Source organism: Synchiropus splendidus, chromosome 13, assembly GCF_027744825.2.
Source record: "Synchiropus splendidus isolate RoL2022-P1 chromosome 13, RoL_Sspl_1.0, whole genome shotgun sequence".
Taxonomy (NCBI): domain Eukaryota; kingdom Metazoa; phylum Chordata; class Actinopteri; order Syngnathiformes; family Callionymidae; genus Synchiropus; species Synchiropus splendidus.
The window spans coordinates 4,836,582-4,858,970 of record NC_071346.1 but is presented as its reverse complement, the minus strand read 5'-3'; the positions used below and the strand labels follow the sequence as shown (position 1 = coordinate 4,858,970).

General features: G+C 45.6%; 2 protein-coding genes across 2 annotated transcripts; one reads left to right on the top strand and one right to left on the bottom strand.

Annotated features, from left to right (window-relative positions):
- Positions 1-337: 337 nt before the first annotated feature.
- On the top strand, positions 338-19,220 carry tesk2 (testis associated actin remodelling kinase 2). Its single transcript, XM_053883506.1, has 13 exons — positions 338-681; positions 4,935-5,249; positions 5,330-5,449; positions 8,292-8,413; positions 10,882-10,930; positions 14,286-14,432; positions 15,252-15,334; positions 16,066-16,150; positions 16,224-16,307; positions 16,596-16,682; positions 16,911-17,040; positions 17,129-17,656; positions 17,725-19,220. The coding sequence occupies exons 2-13, from the start codon at positions 5,127-5,129 to the stop codon at positions 17,976-17,978; spliced, it is 1,812 nt and encodes a 603-aa protein (XP_053739481.1). The 5' UTR covers positions 338-681; positions 4,935-5,126; the 3' UTR covers positions 17,979-19,220.
- A 64-nt stretch (positions 19,221-19,284) lies between these two features.
- On the bottom strand, positions 19,285-21,645 carry si:ch211-155e24.3 (uncharacterized protein LOC100150696 homolog). The gene is made up of 4 exons (XM_053883507.1): positions 21,275-21,645; positions 21,003-21,073; positions 20,844-20,922; positions 19,285-20,779 (listed from the first exon to the last, which is right to left on the bottom strand). Exons 1-4 carry the CDS (start codon positions 21,486-21,488, stop codon positions 20,133-20,135), a joined length of 1,011 nt encoding a protein of 336 aa, XP_053739482.1. The 5' UTR covers positions 21,489-21,645; the 3' UTR covers positions 19,285-20,132.
- Between the last annotated feature and the right edge of the window lie 744 nt (positions 21,646-22,389).

Here is a 22,389-nt window from a genome sequence, read left to right as displayed (position 1 = left end):
ATTTAAACAAATTAAAGGAATGAGTAAATACATGTTTCACTATGAGCAATGAGTCCCATCAGAGTTTAGATAAATGAAGATAAATGATTATTCAAAAGTATTTAGCGAATACACATAGAGCCGATTTCATCGGTGCACGTTGTAAGAACGTTTTGAGGCTCCGTGAGTGCAGTAGTTGATTCAAACGTTAGGGTAAATTAAAATGTGTATTTTTTTCGCTGGAGTCTGGTGTGATCACTGCGCAGCGGTCAACGACCTTTGACTCGCGGCTCATACCTCCGTCCTTTGATACGTCACAGTGACTGTCAGTCACAGATGGGCGGGGCTAGCGCGAGCCTGGTCAGCGCAGTAGGCGAGCTGTCAAACACAACAACCGTCGGAGATGTGAAGAGACGCGGAGTATCGCTCGGCTGCGGGACCTCACGCACACTTGGGCTGTACATGCGTGCAGAGTGGACACATTCAGCGGAAGGTTGTTGTTCGAGGGAGTTTCTGCACCGGAATCTAATGCCTCACAGCTCTGCGGGAGTTTTGTTGACAAAGTAGCAAGTCGGCTAGCAGCTCGGCTAGCGCTCTACGAACTTTTCAGTTCCTGGTTTTGCTAAAAATTAAAGTTCCTCCTGAAGGGAATGGAATCCTCCTCTACGGTTCTTGTCAACTGTCACAACAGGATGCCGAAAGGTAACTTTAAACTACTTACTGACTGAGGTGGTGAGTCATCTAATCCGCTGTTATTAATATTTCCACTTCCGACTACACCTCGAAGTAATTATTTTATTTTTTCTCAGTTGGTTTCGAGCAACCCAAAGGCAACAATGCACGTACATTTTTTTCCACATTTGACGGAGCGTACTATACTGAAACGGGATGATGTCATTTCTATATAAAGTATTGCATTAGCGATGACCTTCTGACCATATGAGTGTTCCTGGTCTGCAGTGGTCAGTACTAGTTCTGAGGGGGGTCACACCATCGTAATAGTGTTGGCCTTCACAGCATGTGCTTTGTTTTATGAAGGTTGTAAGGTTTTTATTTGAATGTCCGCAAACGGTTTATTTTATTGTTTGGATGATGTTTATTTTGGTGTGTTCTTTCCAAGTTATGGAACTGAGTACTGAACCCTAAAATCTAATGCTATCATTTAAAATTCATTTGAAGCAAAGTCTAGTACTTTTCTAGTTTTTATTTCATACCACTGTCTTCATAAACTGCTTCTAACATTCCTACATTTTAAGTACAGTGAAAAAACATGTCTATTTCACATCTAGTTTGGAGTTCTAGTGTTCAACTGCAAAGTGTGTTGGACAAAAGTTCATAGTTGGAGTCTTCTGTTGGAGTGTGAATCGATGTGCTACTATGATATTCATAAGACCAGACTTTATGGCATCAGAGCGGCAAAAGTGGGTTGATGCAAATCGTGTTTGTTGGTGGTATTTTTCCTCAGCCTTGAAAATCTGGCTAGTCATTCTCTATTAATTATCCCAAACCCTACTGGAATGACAGGTATGCAACGGCTCACATAACACAGCAGTCTACCTCCATAGATCGTCGCCAGATAAGAGGCTCCGACTCACCTGTAGAACGTGATCTTTGTCTAATACTGACTGATTTATCACTGCTTGGATCCTATTTGGAAGCAGAACAAAAACATTCACAACCGAGCAGGAATTTGTTTGGTGAGCAACAGGTCTGAGCATGTTATTTTTACATTTCCAAGATTGGTTTTGAGGGCACAGTTGATGAACGTAACCACACTCATAAGACACCACGGTATTCCCTCTCACTTCTCATTATAGGATCCCTCCTGATTTACTGTGGACTTTTTCTATCAGTCTGTAATTCACTGGGGCACCAGTGTCGTGCTCTGGCCCCCTAAACTACCGTTTAGACATGTGGCCCCGGGCTTTTCAGAGATGTTCCATCTGTTTCAGCGTAACAACAAACCACACTTTACAGGCCGAAAATAAAGTCAGCCGTTTTAAATCCACCCTTCACGTGGTGGAGTCTTTGCTGTGGTGCGTTGAAAGGAGTGATCGGCCAATATGTGCACAGGGTGTAGTTGTGGTCCAAATGTAGGAAAGGCATGTTTGCTGAGAAGGATTTGTCAATGATTGGCAGTTTGTGTGTTATAGTAGTTTGTCCGTATTCGTACCCTGAATGTACGTCTGTTATTATTCTTGAACTAGTACCTATAAACCCATTCCTTCAGTGTATAGTGTTTAATTATTTTTTATTGAAATGTTTTTAAACTAGTATGATGGAAGTAATGTTCACATTAAAAAAGCAGCTTGGGACCAAAGACTTACATGTGACATACTTATTTGTTTACAAACCAATTCCTAACCAGATTTATCTACTTGAGTGAATCTCTGTGACAGTTCTGAGGATTTCTCTTGTACTCCAATCTCACATACTCAGAATAGATTCACATTAAAATTAAGATGTAGATGTTTTTACTTTCCAAATTCACCGTCTGACTCAAAACAATGGTCATGGTCATGGTAGCATGGTAAAGGACTACAAAAATAGCTGACAACATTGGTCCATAATCCATCACTGCACCTAGTACTGTTGATGCAATGAATATCTGTAAATGAAACCTGCTGAATCTAAGGTACCACATGAGCTTATTTTAACAACTTCAGCACTTAAAAATGGATCAAAACCTTTGATCCTCTTAACGTTGTTGTTTAGTCTCAGGGATATCCGTTAATTTCTCCCTTGTTTTGACATTTTATCATATTGCCAGTGCGGTTGTGGCTCATGATCCGTTCCTGGAAAGGCCAGATCCTATTGAAGGTCGCTAGGTCTATCGACTTCATGGCCTTTGGTATAAAGCTGCCTAGCATCCATTCGCCTGTGCTCTAGTTCCTCATGGTGCGGTTCCTGTACACCTTGTCTCCCACTGTACATCCTCTTATTGATAGTTGTGCAGTTGCCTATCGCCCATGGACCAGTAGCAAGTCAGGCAGTCATCGCTCCATCTATCCAGCCTGTATGGAGAAGAGGAGTGCCACAGTAAAAGAGCAAGAGTTAAAAACAAGAGACAAAGAGATGACTGGGATGGTGCTTCTGCAAGGGTCAGATTGTCTTATAGGGTGGCTCCAGGTTTGGATAGAAATTGTGGCGGAATTGTCTAAATAACTGGCAAGATTTATCCTTCTGGAGTGATGGATGTGAGCAGTAAAAGCCTGGAAACTGGTCACCTTAAATGTGGGGTGGATGAGGGCCACTGCAAATAGAAATTATGCTCACTGTTATGTTTGTCCACCAAGTTGTGCATTTGCTGCGGCAACTCTGTCCTCCACAGATGCACAGCAGTGTTTACCCAAATATCTGCGGCTGTTAATCATCCTCACGCTGACCTTTTTAAATATTTAATATGAGCAACAGAACCGCTCACCCACACACAAGTGTGTGTGTTTGGTCAGCGATGCCTCACATGTGGGCGTGCGGACCCAGACGGCCACAGAGAGGAGCGAGTAGATGACTGCCAGCTGTCTCCAATCCAGAGTTCAAGATCTCAGCTTCTCCTCTTGATCTATTCACGATGCCACCACGTTGATTAACCGTGTTGCTCTTGGATTCGAACCTCCCTCCAGAAATACAGCGCTCTGCCTGCGGTGGCCATATTTTTCGACACAGATGCTTGTTATTTCAGCGTTGCTGCTCAAGCGCAGGCACAAAATGAGGCGTCCCCCGAGAGAGGAGAGAGAGGAGGATGGAAAAGCCTTTTAAGGACGCGACTGGGGCAGAAAATGATCTCAGAAGTTGTTCAGTAGGTCAGCAGAACTTTCACGGAGTCTGATATGGTGATGTAATGCAGCCGAGGAGGGATCTTTTTAAGAGCCTGTCAGGACCTCAGTGAGAGTCACCATTGTTGTTGCCCTCTGTTCTGCACTTCTTCTCTGACTTTTTAACATCCTGTTGCGGAAACGTTTTACTATGTGTGTGAGGAGATGGGTATCCTCCTCTTTTGGGGGTGTACCGCCAGAGTATGTGTTGAGATATTGCTATTACTGTACAGCTTTTTTCCCTCAGGCAACCTCAGGCCCAACAAAGGTAAAACAGTAGAAGAGATGGGGCACAGCATTGAGTAAGCAACTTGGCTGCCTTACCATTGAGCTTAGAGTGTCTTCAGGCAGGTGAGGGTTCTAAACCAGGCCGTGTTTGTCCACTCTGCATGTCAGGCATTGAGTTAGTAACAGTTACGTTGCCACGCTGTATTCTCATTTCCGTCTTTGTTGTGTAGCTGTCATGGCCACGTTCTGAAGCTGCCCAGTTTAAAGCTTCTTGTTCAAGTGAAGTTTGATCCTGAGCTGCTGCCAAGTTAGTGTTTGGCTGATGGGTTCCTTCAGAGGTCCAGTCCAGCCTTGGTCAGTTTGTTTTTCAACTCCTGCTCATCTGTGAGTTGGAAGAGGCTGGTTTCGAAGACAGATGGAAACCTTGAAGCTCGACCCAAAATGCAACCGGAGTCAACCGGGGACTCTTGGTATTTCTTTTCCGAGCCTATGAGCTCATTGAACTTCACCTGGGAATTGTAAGTTTTACTTCCTGACATCATCTGGAAGAGTTTAGTCCCGGTTCTGGCTGATCAACAAGCAGCTCCCGAAGTGAAACATATGCATCTGTGAAGTCTCCTTGAGTGTCAGCTCTTGTTAGCTGCGAGAAATAAAAATGAGCCTGATCATTTAAAGACCTATCAGACGAGGTGTCTGTAATGCTGCTGCTCCTGGACGCCGGCTGTGAAAGCTGTGTTAAGTCAGTGTTGACTGGTCGGAACTCAATCTTTTCTGAGTCAATCTCTTATTATGGAACAAACTTTTTATTGTCGGCATTCGATTCTTCATCCTTTAAAGCTCCTCTTCATTTTTACACTGACAAAAGGAATAAAAATGTGAATAACATAATGAATCATGATTCATTATTCTCAGGTTGCCAGAGGCTCCAGTCATCGGTCAACCATGTGATGTCCCCTTCAGCCTCCTGGACACTTTTATGAGCGACAGGCCGAATCGTCTGGTCGCCGTGGAAGTGCCCTCACATCAATCCAGCTTTCTTGTCATGTGGGTGCACAGCGGAAAAACGTCCCCTACACTGGCATCATCATCATCTACAACGTCGCCATGGAACGGAACAAACGCAACTCCATCGCTGGATTTCCAACACGACCCGAGCGCTTCACAGAGGACAAGGACGGCGTTAGTGGCGTAGGGGTGTTTGAGATGGGCATGGGCCCGCCCTCGCAGGTCGGCCTCACCTCGCTCTTTATCTGTGTTCGCCCCTGCTGGAGCTGAGATTGAGATGGCTCCGCCCTTGATGTTTCCAGGTGGGCCGGGTGTGGCCGTCGTCCTATAGAGCTCTCATCAGTGCCTTCACCTGCCTGACACGCCTGGATGACTTCAGCTGCGAGTGGATCGGCTCTGGATTCTTCTCTGACGTCTATAAGGTGTGTGTGCAAAATGGATCTGCTGGTGTTCCCACTGACATGGACGAGCAGCAGAATGTATTTCAAGTAGAATTAGTCACTCAGTCTGATCTGTACAGAGGTTGCTGTCACACTTTCATTCTGACATTAACAGGTGGAATTAGACATCTGTTAATATGGCGTCATCCTCCTACTCAGTTGCACTTGTAATTTGAAGGTCGAATGACATGATCAGCCTTTGAAACCGAAAGTAGGAGGTGCTTTCTTTGGTCACACCATGTTTCTTTTAGGGGAAGCCCACATTTGTCAGTCATATTTGAAGCGACATGTGGGTTGTGGTCAGTCTGGTTTTCACATTCAGCTGAAGTTAGCGAGAATTTCAGCACTCATTTCATTGATAGCGAGAACAAGATAAGATAAGATAAGATAAGATAGACTTTATTGATCACACAAAGAAGAAATTCACAGTTACAGGAGCTCTTAGGTTGTTAGTGCAAAGACAGAAACAAGTGAAAATGATAAGGGCAAGCAGGTATTCATCATAACATATTTACAAACATACAAATGTGCAATATCGTGTTGCATCATGGGGTGGGGTGTTATGTACATTGTACAACATCAGGCGGGGTGTATATAGGCTGATGGTTGACTGGAAACTACACAGTGTTAACTACACAGCCATAATACAAATACAGCCATTTGATCGTCTTAACAAATAAGAATGTTGTAGTGGAATGAACTGCTTGTTCAAGTTCAGCAGTATGGTCAAGGATTGAGCAGGAAGCAATGTGACTCCAAATATAGAGACCCTTAACAAGGGGGTCTGGTTCACCAGTAATAACACAACTGCCTGGTTTGTGTGTGACAGTGCTGCTCGGCCATGAGCTGCGTATAGCTGGTCCTAAGCTTCAACGTGTTTTTGGTTATTTGAACTGGGCTTTATTCAGCTCTGTTGTCTTGTGGCTGTCGTCTGAAAAACACCCCATCGCTGTAGGCCATGTGAACACTGCAGAGCGTTGTTTTGTTGCGGCTGTGTGAACTGCAGTGCGGCGTGGGTAAACAGTAACACCAGTGTTGGGGTCAGAGAGGAAAACCAGAGTGACTGTCATCAATTTTTAAATGCTGAGATGTTTTTTTTTGATGATTGCCATCTCTAAACTATGCTTGCATGAGTGAACACACTTTGGTTCAGAAAATTATACTGTTATAATTGTAGCAATAGCTGGTATACTGTTCTATCATGTGGTCGACGTACTGCTAGTAATACTACTACACCATAGTGCTACAGAGACTTCCATCCTGAGAAACTTCCTCCATCCTGGAGCAGTCATGAGGTCGACTGAGAGGCATGATCTCTCCTGCATGTATGAGGTCTGACCTCTGAGTTGGTCACATCCTGACAAGATATCTGAGCAGTTGTTCTACTGCCCTGGATATCTCAGCGCAGTGAGGACTCTTGTGTTTAGGATCTTGTTGTAGTGAGCAAATGGAGGAGCTTCTGCTGGTTAGAAAGGTGACGACGGACCTGAGCTTGGGTTCGGTTGAAGTTAAAAAAAGAAATCCACCAGTCTGAACCTGGAGATGATTGGAAGAGTGATTGAGATGTTTTGTCAGTAGAGAGTGAAGGAGGAGGAAAACAAGGACGCATACTTGGACGCGAGGGAGTTTCTGCTGCGTGTCGAGACACGAGCATCAAGCTGAAGGAATCTAGAAGAAAAAGATGTCTTCGAAAGACGAGGGTTTGCTTTGCAGTTTGGAGGCGAGTGAGGGGGATGAGGACAAATGCAGGTGGGGGTATGTGAGGAGTGAGAGATGGGGGGCTCGGAGGAAGGGTAGACCAAGGTGGGGGAGGAGTGGCCATCTGTTGTTTCTGCTCTCCTGTGGTGGAGACGGTGTGCTTCCAATGTCTCGCCTCCTTTTGAACTTGATCTGAGGAGCAGAGGGAAACAGGAAGTTGATAACAGGGGGAAAATGGAAAAAAATGAACTTGGATGGCTTGAAATATCTATTTTTAATTAAATATTTTTGCTTTTTGCCTGTGAAACGAAATCCTGGCAAAAACATTTGTCAATGCAAGGATGTATTTTAACCTCACATTATCTTCATGTTTTTCTATGAAAATATTGTTAAAGCTTTAACTTTTTCTTTCCATAATTTCATAATCTTGCTTGTGCTTCTTTTGATTTATACCTACAACATTTGTGTATTGTGTATTTTCATCCTGTCCATTTGTAATTCAACTTTCAATTTGTAGTTTTTTGAGTGTATTATTTTGTATCATTGTTAGATGTTATTACTGCAGGCTTGTCTATTGTGTAAAGAGACTTTTCGATTTCTAACATTTTGGAAAAACTGCCAAAGTGTTGTCGTTGATCTCCCTGCGCCCGTTTGCTTTGTGTTTGTGTTAAGAGGAACTCAGAAACCTCAGCCTCGATTTAACAATCATCAGGAAGCGTGCACACAATTCAAGTCGGTCCATTAGAGGTCATGTGCACACAAACATCTCTCAGGAGTGATAAACGATCTCAGCTGTCCTGGACTGGATCTCACAAAGTCTGTTCCAGGACAACCACCAAATATAACAACTCACACGCACTCACGCCAGTACACAATTGATTTTGCCTCTCTGACTCGAAGTATTTATTGGTCATGGCTGGTCAGCAGCGGGAGCTGACCTCTTTTCACTTTTCTGCTTCCTCTATTTTTCTTCAGCCTCAGCATGAATTGAGAGAAACAACAATGGCTGAGTCATAAACTTGCGCTTTTGTTAAAGTCAACATCAGGTGTTTGTTTGTGGCTAGTTCGTGGTTTACTCAGTCGGCAGGCCGAAATAAAATGGGGCCACTTCATGTTTGTTTTGCAGGTGTGTCATCGAGCTTCGGACCAAGTCATGGCTCTGAAGATGAACAAGCTCAGCAGCAACCGTGCCAACATGCTGAGGGAGGTCCAGCTCATGAACCGACTCTCCCACCCGCACATCCTCAGGTCAGTGTGCTGCTAACACAATAGAACTGCAAGATGTTACACCGGTGTCCCAATTGGGTTATCTCACTGAGGTCACTGGACAAGGAACTCAAGCTTCCAAGTCACCCTCAAGAAAATGTCAGGGGGAAAAGACAGTGCTTGTTTTGGACTCCATCAGGCAGATGCCAAAAAGGTTGACCGGTGTGAGCATCATGTTCCATCAGTGCGGCTGGACTGAATGGTTGCCATTGAGAAGGGGCACAGTTGTTGGCACAGTCTGCAACCAGACCCTCCTCCATTGAGGAGAGACCACAGCCATCTTGAGTGAATATTACTGTGCCTTCGTTTTTATTCTGAAGAGTCTGCTCTAGTAATAAAGAACTTGACAGTCGAAACAAAGTTGTCCATTGGAAAAAAATAACTTACCTGACTATGAAAAAGCCGTCAAAAACTGAGAAAAAAAGTCAGGCGTTTTAACATCGAAAGAAAGAAAAATGTCGGCGATTGACCGGTTGCTAATAGAAAAAATAAAATATCCCAAAATATTAACAAAAATCCTTGCCATTATTGTACAAAGGTAAAATAATTATCAATAAAAATATTTATGAAAAAAAAAAACAATAAAAACTGACTGCCAAAGACAAAGTTGGTGAACTCAACTGTCTCAAAGACAGTAATACATAATGAATCATAGAGTCGTGGTGAGTTTGTCCTTATAACAACAACATAACTACAGTCTTTGTCATGCTGGCTGATCATTGTGAAATCACAAAATAGAGCCTTGGTAAACAGGATTAATCTGCTACAACCAACCCATTAGAGGTAATTACTCACTCCCAGAACCAGTGAGTCACTAATCCTGAGGGCTTATTAAAGACTTGTTACAGCTCTCATTCATGCACTCGCGGGCTTTAGAGAGTTTATTTAGAAACCTCCTGGGGAAACAAAGGTTGATTTGTTTTTTATAGCTCCCCGAATAGAATGACAACATTGTCTTTGCCGGCTTGGGCTCTTCTGTCAGGGGGTTTGGTGAGTCTGCGGTGGGTCGGAACCGGCGTCGGTGGGTTTAGAACCAGGTTCATAATCTGGCCGTCCGAGTGGAGCATCAGATATTAACATGTCACCTGAACAAGGAGCCCAGTTGTGGCCTTTCTGTTGAACAATAGAAGTGGAGTGCAGAGTCACATTGGTTGATATGTGTCATTCACTTACTTTCAGTGCGTATTTATGAAGAGTGTCTTGTAAAAGCCACCGATGCTAAATTCAGTCTAACACGACAACTTTCCTCTGAAAGTGCTACTGATTGGTCAAGATAAAATTCTTAACATCATGACTTCTCCAGGAAACTGTGGCTGAGCTATGAGTCATCAGTCATGACTTCTAAACACGGTGTGTTTAATGTTCCTTTTCTTGTTTATGATAGAAATCCGATACCGAAATATGAATATGATTTCAGCTACACGGACAGAGCTGCCTTCGTGTTCATCCCAGCCCATCTGAGTTCTGAACACGCGTGTGTAAATGTGTGTTCCTGCATGCACAAACACGCACAGTGTCTTCCACAATGCAGTCTCTGTTGGGAGCAACATGTGGGCCGCGTTATGTATTTCTGCATGTTAACACACCGACACTGAAGGGCCGCATTGTTAGCTGCAGTCCATGTGTGGGGTTATTCGGGTTTGAGGCGGACTGGGAGTGTTTGGTTGTGTTATTGAACACACACGTGCTGATAGTGGAGGGAGTGTAGCCGCATGATATCAGGAGAATGTGAGATAAGACGGGATTTAGTGACAAGAATTGAGAAATGAGGGTTATTTGTCAATTTCACCACTTTGAATTCATTTTTGTTACCACTTATCTGCTGCCAGTTACCTGCCCGGCAGTTATGTAAGGGATTTCCACACATCCTCTCAACTTTAAGCCTGAGGTCTGCTATTCTTGTGGCCCTTTTCAGAGTTTAAAGTCTTTGTCATGAATGGTTCTGGAGCTTTATAAGTTTTAATCTGGACCGAGTCCTTGAATTTAGCCCCAAAAGCAGAGATGGAGTTCATCAAGTTACCATAAACATCTTGACTCACATTCTTCTTCTCAGTGTGACAGCTTACATCTTCACCCACAAAGGTCAAGTAGCTAAAACACCTGGACCTTGAACCCTTGACTGTTAAACATGACTTTGTCTGACACCTGCAGTAGTGATCCTGGATCCCATCTCCGACCCAGACTGAACAATGTTGACTTCTCCATTTGTGTAGTTTGAAGGAGAATGGGGCGAATAATGTCAGGAATGCCATGGAAACACTTATTATGCTGTTTTAACACCAGTCACTTGTCTGGTCATGTCCGCTGAGATGTTAAGTTCTGCTGCTTTCTGCTGCTGTCATGCCATACGTTATCGGCAGCACAACCACAAATCATGACACGCGCTTCCAAAAACAGTGTTCTATGACATATTGGCTTTTTTTTAACAACTTTCCTCTTATCTTTCGTAGGTTCAAAGGTGTTTGCGTTCATGAGGGTCAACTTCATGCTCTGACAGAGGTAAGAGGTCACTCACTCTCTGTTTGTTTTTGACTCAGTCTTGACTGTTAAAAAATCTCGAGTCTTAGTTTTGATGCCCTATAGATCTCCACTGTTAAGTTAAAACTTAAGTTTTACTATTACTATTACAGTTTTGTATTTCCTCCAGATTTTATCTTTAAGTATACATTTTGTCTATAGATTTAATGTTGGAATATAATGTGGTGGAGAATATTTGTTACATAAGCTGCATGTTGGTGTATGTGTATGTTTATGCCAGAGAGGCAGAGGAGGAGGCAGAACCTGATCCGAACAGCTAATGAAATCCTCCCAAGATGCTAAATGTTGGTGCGTTAGGGTTTCAGAGAGCAGCATTTAGGCTGCCCTAAACCTATATTTAACTTGTGTGTGTGGGGGAGTGTGTTTGTGAAAGGAAAAACGTTAGGGCGCAAAGAATATATGAGTCACGGAGGATGCTTTCCAGTGGCTGCTAAATTTAGCAGCATACTTCGTAATTGTCAGTGATACTGAAGTGGAGGAGGTCACATGTAGGAGGTCCACAATGAGAGAGAAAACTCCCTGAAAATCCCTGAATTGTGTTTTTGTAGCTACCATTTTTCCTTTCAGTTTTATTTGCTATCTTTGTCTCTTTCCAAAATGTTTAAATTCCCTTTTTAAGACGCCACTTGTGGATGCCCTCCGCAGCAGCTCTCAGTTCCTTGTCGATCGGCCCTGTCCTCTCCCGTCATCGTGACTGTAACGTACAAACAGGTCGTCTGTTGAACCAGTTGTTTGTGTGGTTTCATACAGATCTTGAATGCAGCTCTGTACACGACATGCAACTTTAGATAAACACACATTCAACTGTTATTAGAGGACATCGTCTGTTTACGACGCTTTCAGGCGCACTTTAAATATCCGTGTTTTCCCTGTGAGAAAGACTGAGTGTCAGCAGGGGTCATAATAATCCTGGTATTGTAACGTTACAGAGGGGAGCAGACGCACTGCGGCGGGTCTTGTTTTCTTGTGGCAGTGTAAACATATCCTGTTGTGTCCAGACCAAACTGAGTGTTCAGATTCAGGTGGCAGGTTCACGCTGTTTGGTTATCTGACTCCCACGACGAGGCCCTGCTCCCGGAGAGTGGAGAGTGAAGTCTCACTGCTGACGACTTCACTCTCCACTTGACTGAACCGTTGAGGTCAATGACGGGAAAACAGTCCGGTAACAAACTGGCGGGAGCCAGTTGGAGGGGTCACTGAAGGTGTCATGTGAGCGTCAGAGGTGCAGCGTGTTCAGAGGCATGATGTGAGTTGTGGAAGGAAAACACTGGCTCCGGGAAGCTGAACATGCGCGTCCATCAGCGTTACATTGGGATTGATAGGCACAAGATGAACGTATGCAGATGGAACTTGAGCTGATGTACAGGAGGTGCAATGTGAGTGCTCTGTGGCGTAACAACATAACTTGGTGCAATATGAAGCCGAATCTAATCTAATCTAAATGTTCCGTGCTCACAGTTCAAGTTTTCACTGCCTTCGGTTTGTCCAGTGGCATCAAGTGAGCATTCAGAGATGTGAAGTGAGCGTTATGTGGCGTTAAGTGGGATTTTGGAGGGGTAAAGTGGGATTTCGGAGGCATGCAGTTAGTGCTCAGGAGCTTAAAGTCAGGTTTAAAGTCACAGTTAGGAGCATCCCAGGGTAGAGCGTGAGCACTTGAGTTGTGACTTGAGCGCCCGGTGGCATAACTTGAGTGCTTGAAGATACGACTTGACTCCTCTGAATCCTGATCTGACGGGAAATCTGAGGTGTAACGTGAACGACATATCACGAGCTCTCTAGGTATAACATTGATAGGTAATGTGAGATAACATGAGGTTCCACAAAGTTCCATCCATGCTTGGAAACGTTGATGACCTGTTAGTACAGTGAACTTCTTATGTGTTGGAGCAATTTCTAATGGCCGAACTGTGCACTCGCAGTTTTCTGACAAACCTTTCCATTTCCTTTTCAAAAGAAAGCACTGTCTCCGGCACCATTCATAGGTTTCTTCTGAAGATTGGGGAGATTATCCCCTGTCATGTGATATCCTCGTCCCTATCCCCTTGTTGAAACAGCCGTTGTAATTACAGTCTGGGCTTGAAAGAAAGTCGTGACCCGTGGCGGGATTGTACGGTGGTTAGCGCTGCTTCCACTCGTCAACAAGGATCCTTTGTTCGAGTCTAGCCCAAATCAGAGACACTGTCCGCACACATGTTTCCCATTTCCATGTTACTCATTTCCTAAACACAGATGTACGCTTGTATGCTGATGATATGCCATGCTATCTAAACGTCTGCTGTGATCCGATGGGTATGGTTGAGGCCTAGTAGATCCAGCAGAGCCGAGCACATTTGTACAGAGGCTTTGCTGAATGCTAACTAACAGTTTCCAGGTATCAAAAGTTGACCTAGCAGGTTTGACCTTTCAAGAAACTCTCATTTGCACCATGGAAATATTCTCCTTCTTAATCTCCAAGGATGATAGGGTGGATGGCTATGGACAGATATCTTCAGAACCACGTGGTGGGAACGAACATTTTATCGGAGTCTTGACCAGATTTGCTGTGAGAAACGACTCATTTCCAAATTTCATTTCTGCGCATCTCCATTTCCAGCCTTGTTTATGTTGAGTGCTTAGACTTCCTGTGAATTCTATATTTAAATGGGAGTCCAGTTAAAGATGTTTAATAAAATCTATTTAGAGCCGGTGGTCGTGAAAGACGATCTCCGTGTGGAAGATACTGGACTGAGGGTTCTGGGGTAGTGAAGATGATTCATGACTCCTCCCCACTCTCCCTCCAACATCAGCCCAACATGGCCTAGTTTCCTTGCTCCTCTCAAACTCCTCATCTCCTCACAGCTCAGGCTAGTTCGTCACTCATGATTCGTGACATGGGATTAGCGCGTCTGTGTCTTTGCATGCATGCAACAAGGTCAGACGAGTTCCTCTGGATCAGAGCTGACAGCCGAGCCGGAGACCACGGACACTTTAACCCCACTCGGCTAATTTGTCCTCTTGGCTGCCCCCTCGTCTGACTGCATGTTTGGTTGTCAGACAGAGAACTGGCGCTTCTGCCGCTCATTCCAGCCAGATTTCTACCCAGCCAGCGCATCAATACACCAGCGGGCAGACTGTCTGTAACCCAGAAACGGCAGCGGCAGTCTAGAGCTGGGCTGTGGGACATGGACTGGAGTGTGTCCTTGTGCTTTGGTGTCTAATGTGAAGTACGGTTTTCAGTCTATCTGAACGCCACACAGTCCTCTTAAGTGAAAACATGTAGCATTTTGGCATCTATAGATGGAGATTGTATTTACGCACAGCGCTCTGTTTCCTCCAGTACATCAATGGTGGCAACCTGGAGCAGCTCCTGGACAGCGACAAACACCTCAGCTGGCCAGTGCGGGTCAAACTGGGCCAGGATATCGCCAGCGGGTTGGCCTACTTGCACTCCAAAGGCATTTTCCACCGGGACCTCACTTCCAAGGTGAGTGACAGTGGAAATGGACTGGTGGATATATATGTTTGCACCAGACACGATGTCAAGTCTCTGTAGAGCTGTGATCAGGTGTGTCTGGGGTGGTACATGTCAGGATGCAGCTTCAGTGTTTCTAGCTTAAAGTCAAAAATCTTAACACCGATAGCAAGTCTCAGCATGTTAACCAACCAATCCCAGATTTTATGATGCTGATGGGTCCTCTGAAAGACCCAGAGATGGCGGTGCCTAAATATTTTTATGTTTAATATACTTCCATATTCGATAAAGAACTGCAATTCTGCCCCCCCCCATCCACCATATTGATGCTCACCTAACTTCAGACCTGCCACCAGCAGACCAGCCTATTTTTTGAGAGGTGGGGTGAAGTTGAACAGAAAACCTGTGACAACTCAGGTGCAAGGAGTGTTAGGTTTGGTGTGAAGGTGCAGCTATGCAGTATTCTCCTAATACTCCAAACACTTGGTCAAAATTCATCCATTTGTTTTAATAAATGTTCATCATGGTTGTGTTATATACATGTTAATACAGTAATGTTCACTTTCCGCTGGTGTTTTCCTGCTTTAATTGTCAAATGAAATCACATTTTCTCAAACATTCCTCCTCTTCTGCGTCCGTTCGACCTTCAAGGTCTGGTGGACTTGTGAATGTATTCAGAGCCTGCCTTCTAGTAACTTGTCAGAGGGGCTGAAGCGCGGTCAGGAAGGGGACGTTGATGAAGATGTTTCTCAACGACAAAATATATATTTTTGAATTTCCTGAGTGCTGCAACTTCCTGAAACTGCCACCGTTTTTCCTCTGCCCGCACAGAACTGCCTGATCAAGTGTGATGACACCAGCTACACGGCCGTGGTGGGAGACTTCGGCCTGGCTGAGAAGATCCCCACCAATCCGTAAGAACATTTTCATCTGGAAATGTGTTTAAAGTTGCAGGGAATTGAGCCAATAAACGTCCAGGATGCTGAGCAGTGTGTCGGCCAGTGGTGTGCCACAACTTAAAAATGAAAACTCCTAGTCCTGTCACGGTAGATTTGTTCTGCAGCACTAGTGAGAGTTTACTCATCACTGCAGACTTGACCTTCTTGTTAATTCCAGATTATCAGATGACGCCGTTTCATCTCTGGAATTCAGGGAATGCACGTTTTCCCGCAGGAGAGAAGTCTAATCTTGTGTTTTTGTCCTTTAATTCCATATTTACACACAACATGAGCCAGGTCAGGTCAGACTGCACCGCTGGGATTATTTCACTCCCATGTCACCAGTGATTTCTTCTTCTTCTTCTGCTGCTCTCCTGGATTATCCAGCAGCGTTTTAGTAATTCAAGCTTGTTTTCTTGGATTTAAACAAGCTGCTGCAATATTTCCCTTCATTCCAAACCACCACTGTTCCTGCACATAAAAATGTTTAATGAACGAAACAGAGCCACCCGGCTAATCCAAGATAATCCATGGGATGTTTTACTGTCCCGCAGCACATGACGGCGCCAGCAAGTTTTAAAAGGTTGTTTTGGATCAGACTTTTAACCTTCACAAGCTTTGCCTCTCAAGATTGGTCAGATACAAGATTATGACCATGGTTTTCTGTTGGATGAAGTGTCTTAAATTCTCAATGTTGCGATTTGAAGTGCGGAAGCGGAGAAGTTGTCTGTGGTTGGCTCCCCCTTCTGGATGGCTCCGGAAGTTCTGAGAGACGAGCCGTACAGCGAGAAGGTAGAGACGTCATTGTTACATATGTTTCAGGGAAGGACAGTAGTGTTGAGACGGGCTCGTGTTTTGTCTTCAGGCCGACGTGTTCTCCTACGGAATCATCCTGTGTGAGATCATCGCCCGCGTCCAGGCCGACCCTGACTTCCTCCCGCGCACAGAGGTCAGTGACACCGTGTGTGGTATCAGTGGGATTAAAAATCTGGCTCAATATCATTCTTTATGAATAACTGGGAGGCCGTTCAAGCTTCTTTGGTCACTTGTTTTTGTAGTTAGACCTTATGTGTGTATTTATTATTTGTTCAGATAACCAGACAACTCGATTAACTATTGAATTATTAATGTTTTACTGTCTGATGTAATGAGTCTTATCAGGCGCGATGTCGTCATGACTCGTTTTAATGTGGTTTTTATTAGATCATTTATTGTCTTCTGGCCGTCTCACCTGCAGAACTTTGGTCTGGACTATCACATGTTCCAGCACATGGTGGGGGACTGTCCGGCTGACTTCCTCCAGCTGGCTTTCAACTGCTGCAACGTGAGTCCGTGTCAGGAACCTGGATCACTCGCTCGCGTCTCTTTCGTTTGTCCATCTCACAGTCTGGTTTCCTTAACGTTGCTCTGGTTTGTCACTGAATTCATGTCTCAACACCGCCCCCTGCTGGTTAGTTTAAGGGCTTCCAAACGGAGGATCTGCTGGAGCGTGGGACTTCCTTATGTGAAATTACTGGGGATTCTGGGCATTTAAAACCATCTCCTCCCTCAGATGGACCCGTCACTCCGACCGTCCTTCACAGACATTGTGCGTCACCTGGAGGAAATCCTCGCTCGCCTCAAAATCCAGGAGATGCAGTGTGAGAGCGAGCGGGACATCGACAAGAAGATCACGTCCAAAGGTGACGCAGTATATTCACACACCGCTCAAATGAGTGTGGTCGATTCAGGACTAACCGAACCGATGATCGGGCGGTGTGTGTTCTCCAGGTGAGAAGATCCAGGGCGTCAAGCGTCTGAACCCGCTGGGCTTCCAGGACGACAAGATCCCTCCCAAGTCTCCTCGACCGCGACGCAACATCTGGCTCAGCCGCAGCCAGTCGGACTTTTTCGTCTGCAAGTCTGGAAGAAAGATCAACGTCCAGGACCCCTACTACAACCCCTCCGTGGCCCTGAGGGCACCCAGGCCTCGCAAAATCAACCCCTTCACGGCCCGGGAGGACCTGTGCGGCGGCAAGATCAAGTTCTTCGACGTACCCAGCAAGTCGGTGTTCTCGCTGGTGTTCGACCTCCACTCGCCGCCGGGCAGCGTCTTCAGTGACATGCAGTCGAGCCAGGGGCCCGTGGGGCCGCAGCAGGAGGGCTCCTACTACTGGCAGCAGCTGCCGGGCCGACAGTGTCACTCCCTGCCCGTGTCCCCACAGCTGCCCCGCTCCCAGTTCTTCCACCTGGCCTCCGCTGCCGGCTCCAACGCTCCTGCTCCTGCTAACTGCAGCCAGAGCAGCGCGGCAGCACCAGGTGAGTCACAAGCAGCCGCTCGTGTGTCCTCAAGCCTTGAGTTGAGAACCGTCTCTGGTATCCTCCAGGGACCAACTCCTGGTCCGAGTCCGGCCCCATGGGGAACGACGTCCGGCAAAGGGCGGCACCGGGAAGCTGGGCGAAGAAGTACGTGGTCGTGGAGATCCCACCTTACTGCAGGCAGAGAGGAGGGGCTGAGGACGTGCGGAGCGGCAGCGAGGACGACGTGTTCGAGGAGAGCTGGTCTCCCACCGTCCCGGGCAGCGAGTCCATGGACTGCTGCAGCAGCCTGGAGGAGGACGATGCCACACCCAGGATGTAACACACACACACACACCGACACACACACAAACAAAAGCACTTGTCTTTGGAGTATTTTCGTGACTGGTCAAGCGCCATCTTCGACACCGGCGGCAGCAGAGAGATTATTTTTTTGAGAACGATTGTTTATATTAATGTTTGAGACGATGTACATTTTTGCTCTTAAATATTTTATTACTGTAAACGTCTTTAAAGGGGGCGGGGCTTAGGGATTCATAATCACATGGGTTCTGTCGCGAGATGTTGTTGCGGTCGCCGACATTTCAACGTGACCTGAAACTACGCGTCCTAACTACTTGTGAGGACAGCAGGTGTGTGTTAGGGACTCGGAAGTGGGTCCCCTACATACCACCCATCTGGACCTGGTGACAGCAGAGCCCGAGTCCTCGGACACCTCTCCAGACTAGCACCTTATTTTTCATACTCTGAAAGATGAACGCAAAATTTCCGGTGATGATGTTTTGGCACCATCTTTCCCCATAAGATTTCATCGACTCTTACTACTTAACCTTGTGTTTTATTTACCTGACTGTCAGGTCTGATGCTAACAGGGACGCTAGCTCTGTTTGCTTGCACCAGCTGCGACGTGTGGATCGAGTGCACACAAACAAACGTCCTCATTATATAATACAAAATATATACAAACACAGGAATGCAGGATTAGCATTCAGTTGCTAACCTTTAATGGAGATGCTAGTGGTTAGCATCACACGCTACAGGCTAGAGGTGAACAAATCTACAGAAGACTGAAGAGTGAATGTGTCGAAAATACGTAAGATTGTGACCAAAGTTCGTACAAGTTACAAATCTGAGCTGCTGTCATGGTGGAGACATAAGGTGGCTGCTTGTTGACTTCCTTATATGGTCGTGTCCACCTTCACCAGCAGCTCAAGTCCACTCACCTGACGTAGACCATCACAACATTCTCTATTGCCCCCAACATTTGACCAAACCAGGTCCATTCATGGCTGGCTTGTCCAGTTCCAGTGGGCTCAGATGCTGACCCCAAATCTGCAACGTTTTTCACTCACATTTCAACATTTCTCCGCCTTGTTTCGACCACTAGGGTCGTCCACGAACCCGTCCTCTTGATCACAGCCTTTTCTATGCAAACAGGTTTTAAGGTTGAAATGGTTTGATTCCTGATGTCTTACATTTGTATATTTGTGTAAAGAGTTCTCTGCTTTCCTGGATGTATTTGCTGATGAAATAACAAAACCCGTTCTCTTCTACTGTTTGCCTCTTTTCTTGACTGTGTCATTCTAGAAACTTATTTTGGTTTAAATAAACCTCTTTGTAGTAGTATATTAATAGTTTATTGTATAACAGCTGCAGACGCAGTTCCATATCAGACTTTGCTCAGGTTTAATCCTTTGTCCAGAAAGAAAAATTCACAGTGAGATCAAGTCCGCACCCAAAATCCCACTCACTTGTGTTCACGTCGGACTTATTGAGCCGAACGCACTTTGTCTGCAGACCGAGTGCGCAGCATGAAACCCCACAAAGAGTTAGACTGAAGTAGATTTCACTTTAGTTCTGCTCCAGATCAAATTATCCACTGTAGTTTTATTTAAGTGACACATCTGTGCAGTGCGAATGACTTTCCCCACGTTTCCCACCAGACATTTTTAACATCTGAACCAGTCGCTTGATAAATGTTTTTGTAAATAACTTGATAACAACACTGGTACTTTTCAAAGGGTCGACACACAAATATATTCACGCTAAACTCCATGTTTTTTATTTTAACATTGAAAATGCTAGATCTATTTTATATCTCAGGGAAACTCTCAGCTGCATTCCTGCAGTCGACTGTTGACATCCGGCTTTCTATACATTTATTGCAAGAGCTTATTACTTGTGAAACTGAGTGATAAATTATAGCGAAAAAGAAAAATAGCTGTGGTCTTCTCACTCACTTGGTGTGAAGCACATCTCCTTTTTATATCAGCCACAAGAGAAGTATTTAAATTCAAACTTTACTCATGTCAACAAATAAGTCAGAACAGGTGTTTTAAATCAAACTCTACAGACCTTAGTTCTAAGAACATTTCTCCATCGTCTCCAGCTTGAGACCCTGTGGGTTGGTCTCACCTTCCGCAGCCTCCCTGCTTGAATCAGACTCCAGCTCCAAGTCTCCCACTCCCCACTACAGTCAGTGAGCGTTCTTCTGATGCGACTTGAGGCCGGAGCGCTGCGTGAAGCACTTGCCGCACAGCGAGCACTGGAAGGGCTTCTCTCCGCTGTGCACCACGGCGTGTCGCATCAGGTTGAACTGTTTGGTGAACCTGCGCCCGCACTGCTGGCAGCTGTACGGCTTCTCGCCCGTGTGACTTCGCACGTGCTCCTTCAGGTGGTTGAACCACAGGAAGCTTTTGTCGCAGTAGGTGCAGCCGTACCGTCTCTCGCCGGGGCAGGATCTCCACGGGGTCCTCGTCCTCCTGCTGCGACAGTAGCCACCAAACGCTGGCAGGTTGGCGGACGGATTCCGACTCATGTGTCCGGAGTGGCTGAGCTGCCGCTGATCCCTCGATGAAGCCGCGCCTCCTTGGTCCTGCTGAGTCCAAGTTTGTGTCACCAGTGGTCTCTCGTCTCTGTGAGGGACCTGCTGCGAGACGTCCGGCTCAACATTCTGCTCCGACAACCACAGTGGGGCGAGCACCTCGGCGTCGTCGGGAGCTTCCACCAACTCCCTTTTCACCAATGGCTCCTGTTCACTCTGCAACTCTGCGGGGGAAACCATGGAGCTGGGCTCAAAGGGGACTTCATGAGAGGCATCCTCGGGCGCTGAAGATCCAAAATCTGAGGGGGAAACAGCAGCGTGGTCTGTGACGTGGCCAGTCACCAAACATTCCCATGTTCTCACCCAACTTCTCTGGAGGGTTTTCAAACTGCCACTCCACTTCCTCCTTGACCTGGACCCCAGCAGGGAGCTGGACTCCACACTGAGACAGAACCACGTCTTTACTTCAGGTGCCTCATCGCAACAGACGAGGATGAAACTCATTTATCTTTCTGTACAAACCGGCTCTGGTTCGTGGACGCAGGGCTGGTCTTGGGTCTCCAGGCTCAGGGTGACGGCAGGAGGAGAAAACCCTACAATAAGAACAATATATTCAGCAAACCCTTGATGGAGTGCACGTCACGGACATCATTTCTAACATTGTGACCAGTACATTGATCATTTAAGACATGTGCCGAACCTGATATCAACCACGCATATTGACCGCCTTCATGGTCACGACAGAAGTTTGCTTGTTCAGCGTCGCCATCTTCTCCTCACCGTCCGTCACTCACCTTTCCTCCGGACGCGCAGGCGTCTCCGCCTCAGCTCGGCCTCCATCAGCTCGCACTTCCTCTTCAGGGAGTCGATGTCCCGGCGGCTCTGGCTCACCTCCAGCCGCAGAACCGCGCAGCAGTCGTCCACCCGCCGGTTGATCTCCGCCACCGCCGCCTGCGCGAAAACCTCCATGATGGACAACATCTGAGTCTGGAAGCTGCTGCCTTCCATCGCGCTCTGAGGACGGACTACAGCCCCAAATGGAAATGGCAAAAACTCTTGAGCGTTAAGAGTTGAAATAAATCGTGGGCCAGAAATGAAATGATCGTCCGTGTTTGTTTTGCTCGACCAGCTAGCAGTGTGCGTCGCGAAAATGCTTCCGCCACTGTTTCCCATCGGACCTTATTAACAGACGGACCGGCTCGTCCTTTTAAAGAGCTGTGGCTTTAATTTTTTTTTTAATTATATTTTTGCATTTATTTTTGACAAAAATTTGGACGATCACTACATCCACAAAAATAAATTATATATAATTTATTTTTTAAGTGAAAACGAACACATAAACGAATAAAAATATATTTTTCACGGATACAATCGGTCTTTAAACGCAAATGCGCCCCCTCTCATTGTCATTTAATCTTTTTTTTCAAAATACATATTTTATTACTTATATTTAAAAATCACTCGAAACCTGGCTACGTCACGTACATTGATCGTCTCCGTTTTATAAACGAGTTTTAACACCGGATTTGAATTGAAAACATACTGTTTCAATTAAAAACAAAGAGAATATATTGGTTTACAAAGCCAAAATTATTAATCCTTTTTTTTGTCTTGTCTATCTAATGTGTGTCAAAAATGTAGTTTTAACCATATGAAACACAATACATACATTACAACAATGCACATACAATTTCACGTGTCGCATGACACAAAGCTTTATATAAACTTCTGTCAGGACATTTGGGCTGCATCTCCTGGAGTTTGTGCTGCACTAGACACAAGAAGAACTTAAAGAGAGTTGACTGACTGATCTGGGGAGCAGGTCAGGGGACCATGACTTGGGTCACAATAATCCTGGGGTCACCAGCAAACCACAACCTTCTCACTGCAGAGGAGCACCGCCAGTGGC

Excerpts from the sequence above, each read along its gene's own strand:
- tesk2 (XM_053883506.1), top strand. The coding sequence starts at position 5,127 with ATGGAACGGAACAAACGCAACTCCATCGCTGGATTTCCAACACGACCC. Across the intron at positions 15,335-16,065 it reads GAGAAGATCCCCACCAATCC|TGCGGAAGCGGAGAAGTTGT; the intron begins GTAAGAACATTT and ends TGCGATTTGAAG. Across the intron at positions 16,308-16,595 it reads ACTTCCTCCCGCGCACAGAG|AACTTTGGTCTGGACTATCA; the intron begins GTCAGTGACACC and ends TCTCACCTGCAG.
- si:ch211-155e24.3 (XM_053883507.1), bottom strand. The coding sequence starts at position 21,488 with ATGGAAGGCAGCAGCTTCCAGACTCAGATGTTGTCCATCATGGAGGTT. Across the intron at positions 21,074-21,274 it reads CCTGCGCGTCCGGAGGAAAG|GGTTTTCTCCTCCTGCCGTC; the intron begins GTGAGTGACGGA and ends TTCTTATTGTAG. Across the intron at positions 20,780-20,843 it reads AAACCCTCCAGAGAAGTTGG|ATTTTGGATCTTCAGCGCCC; the intron begins GTGAGAACATGG and ends TTTCCCCCTCAG.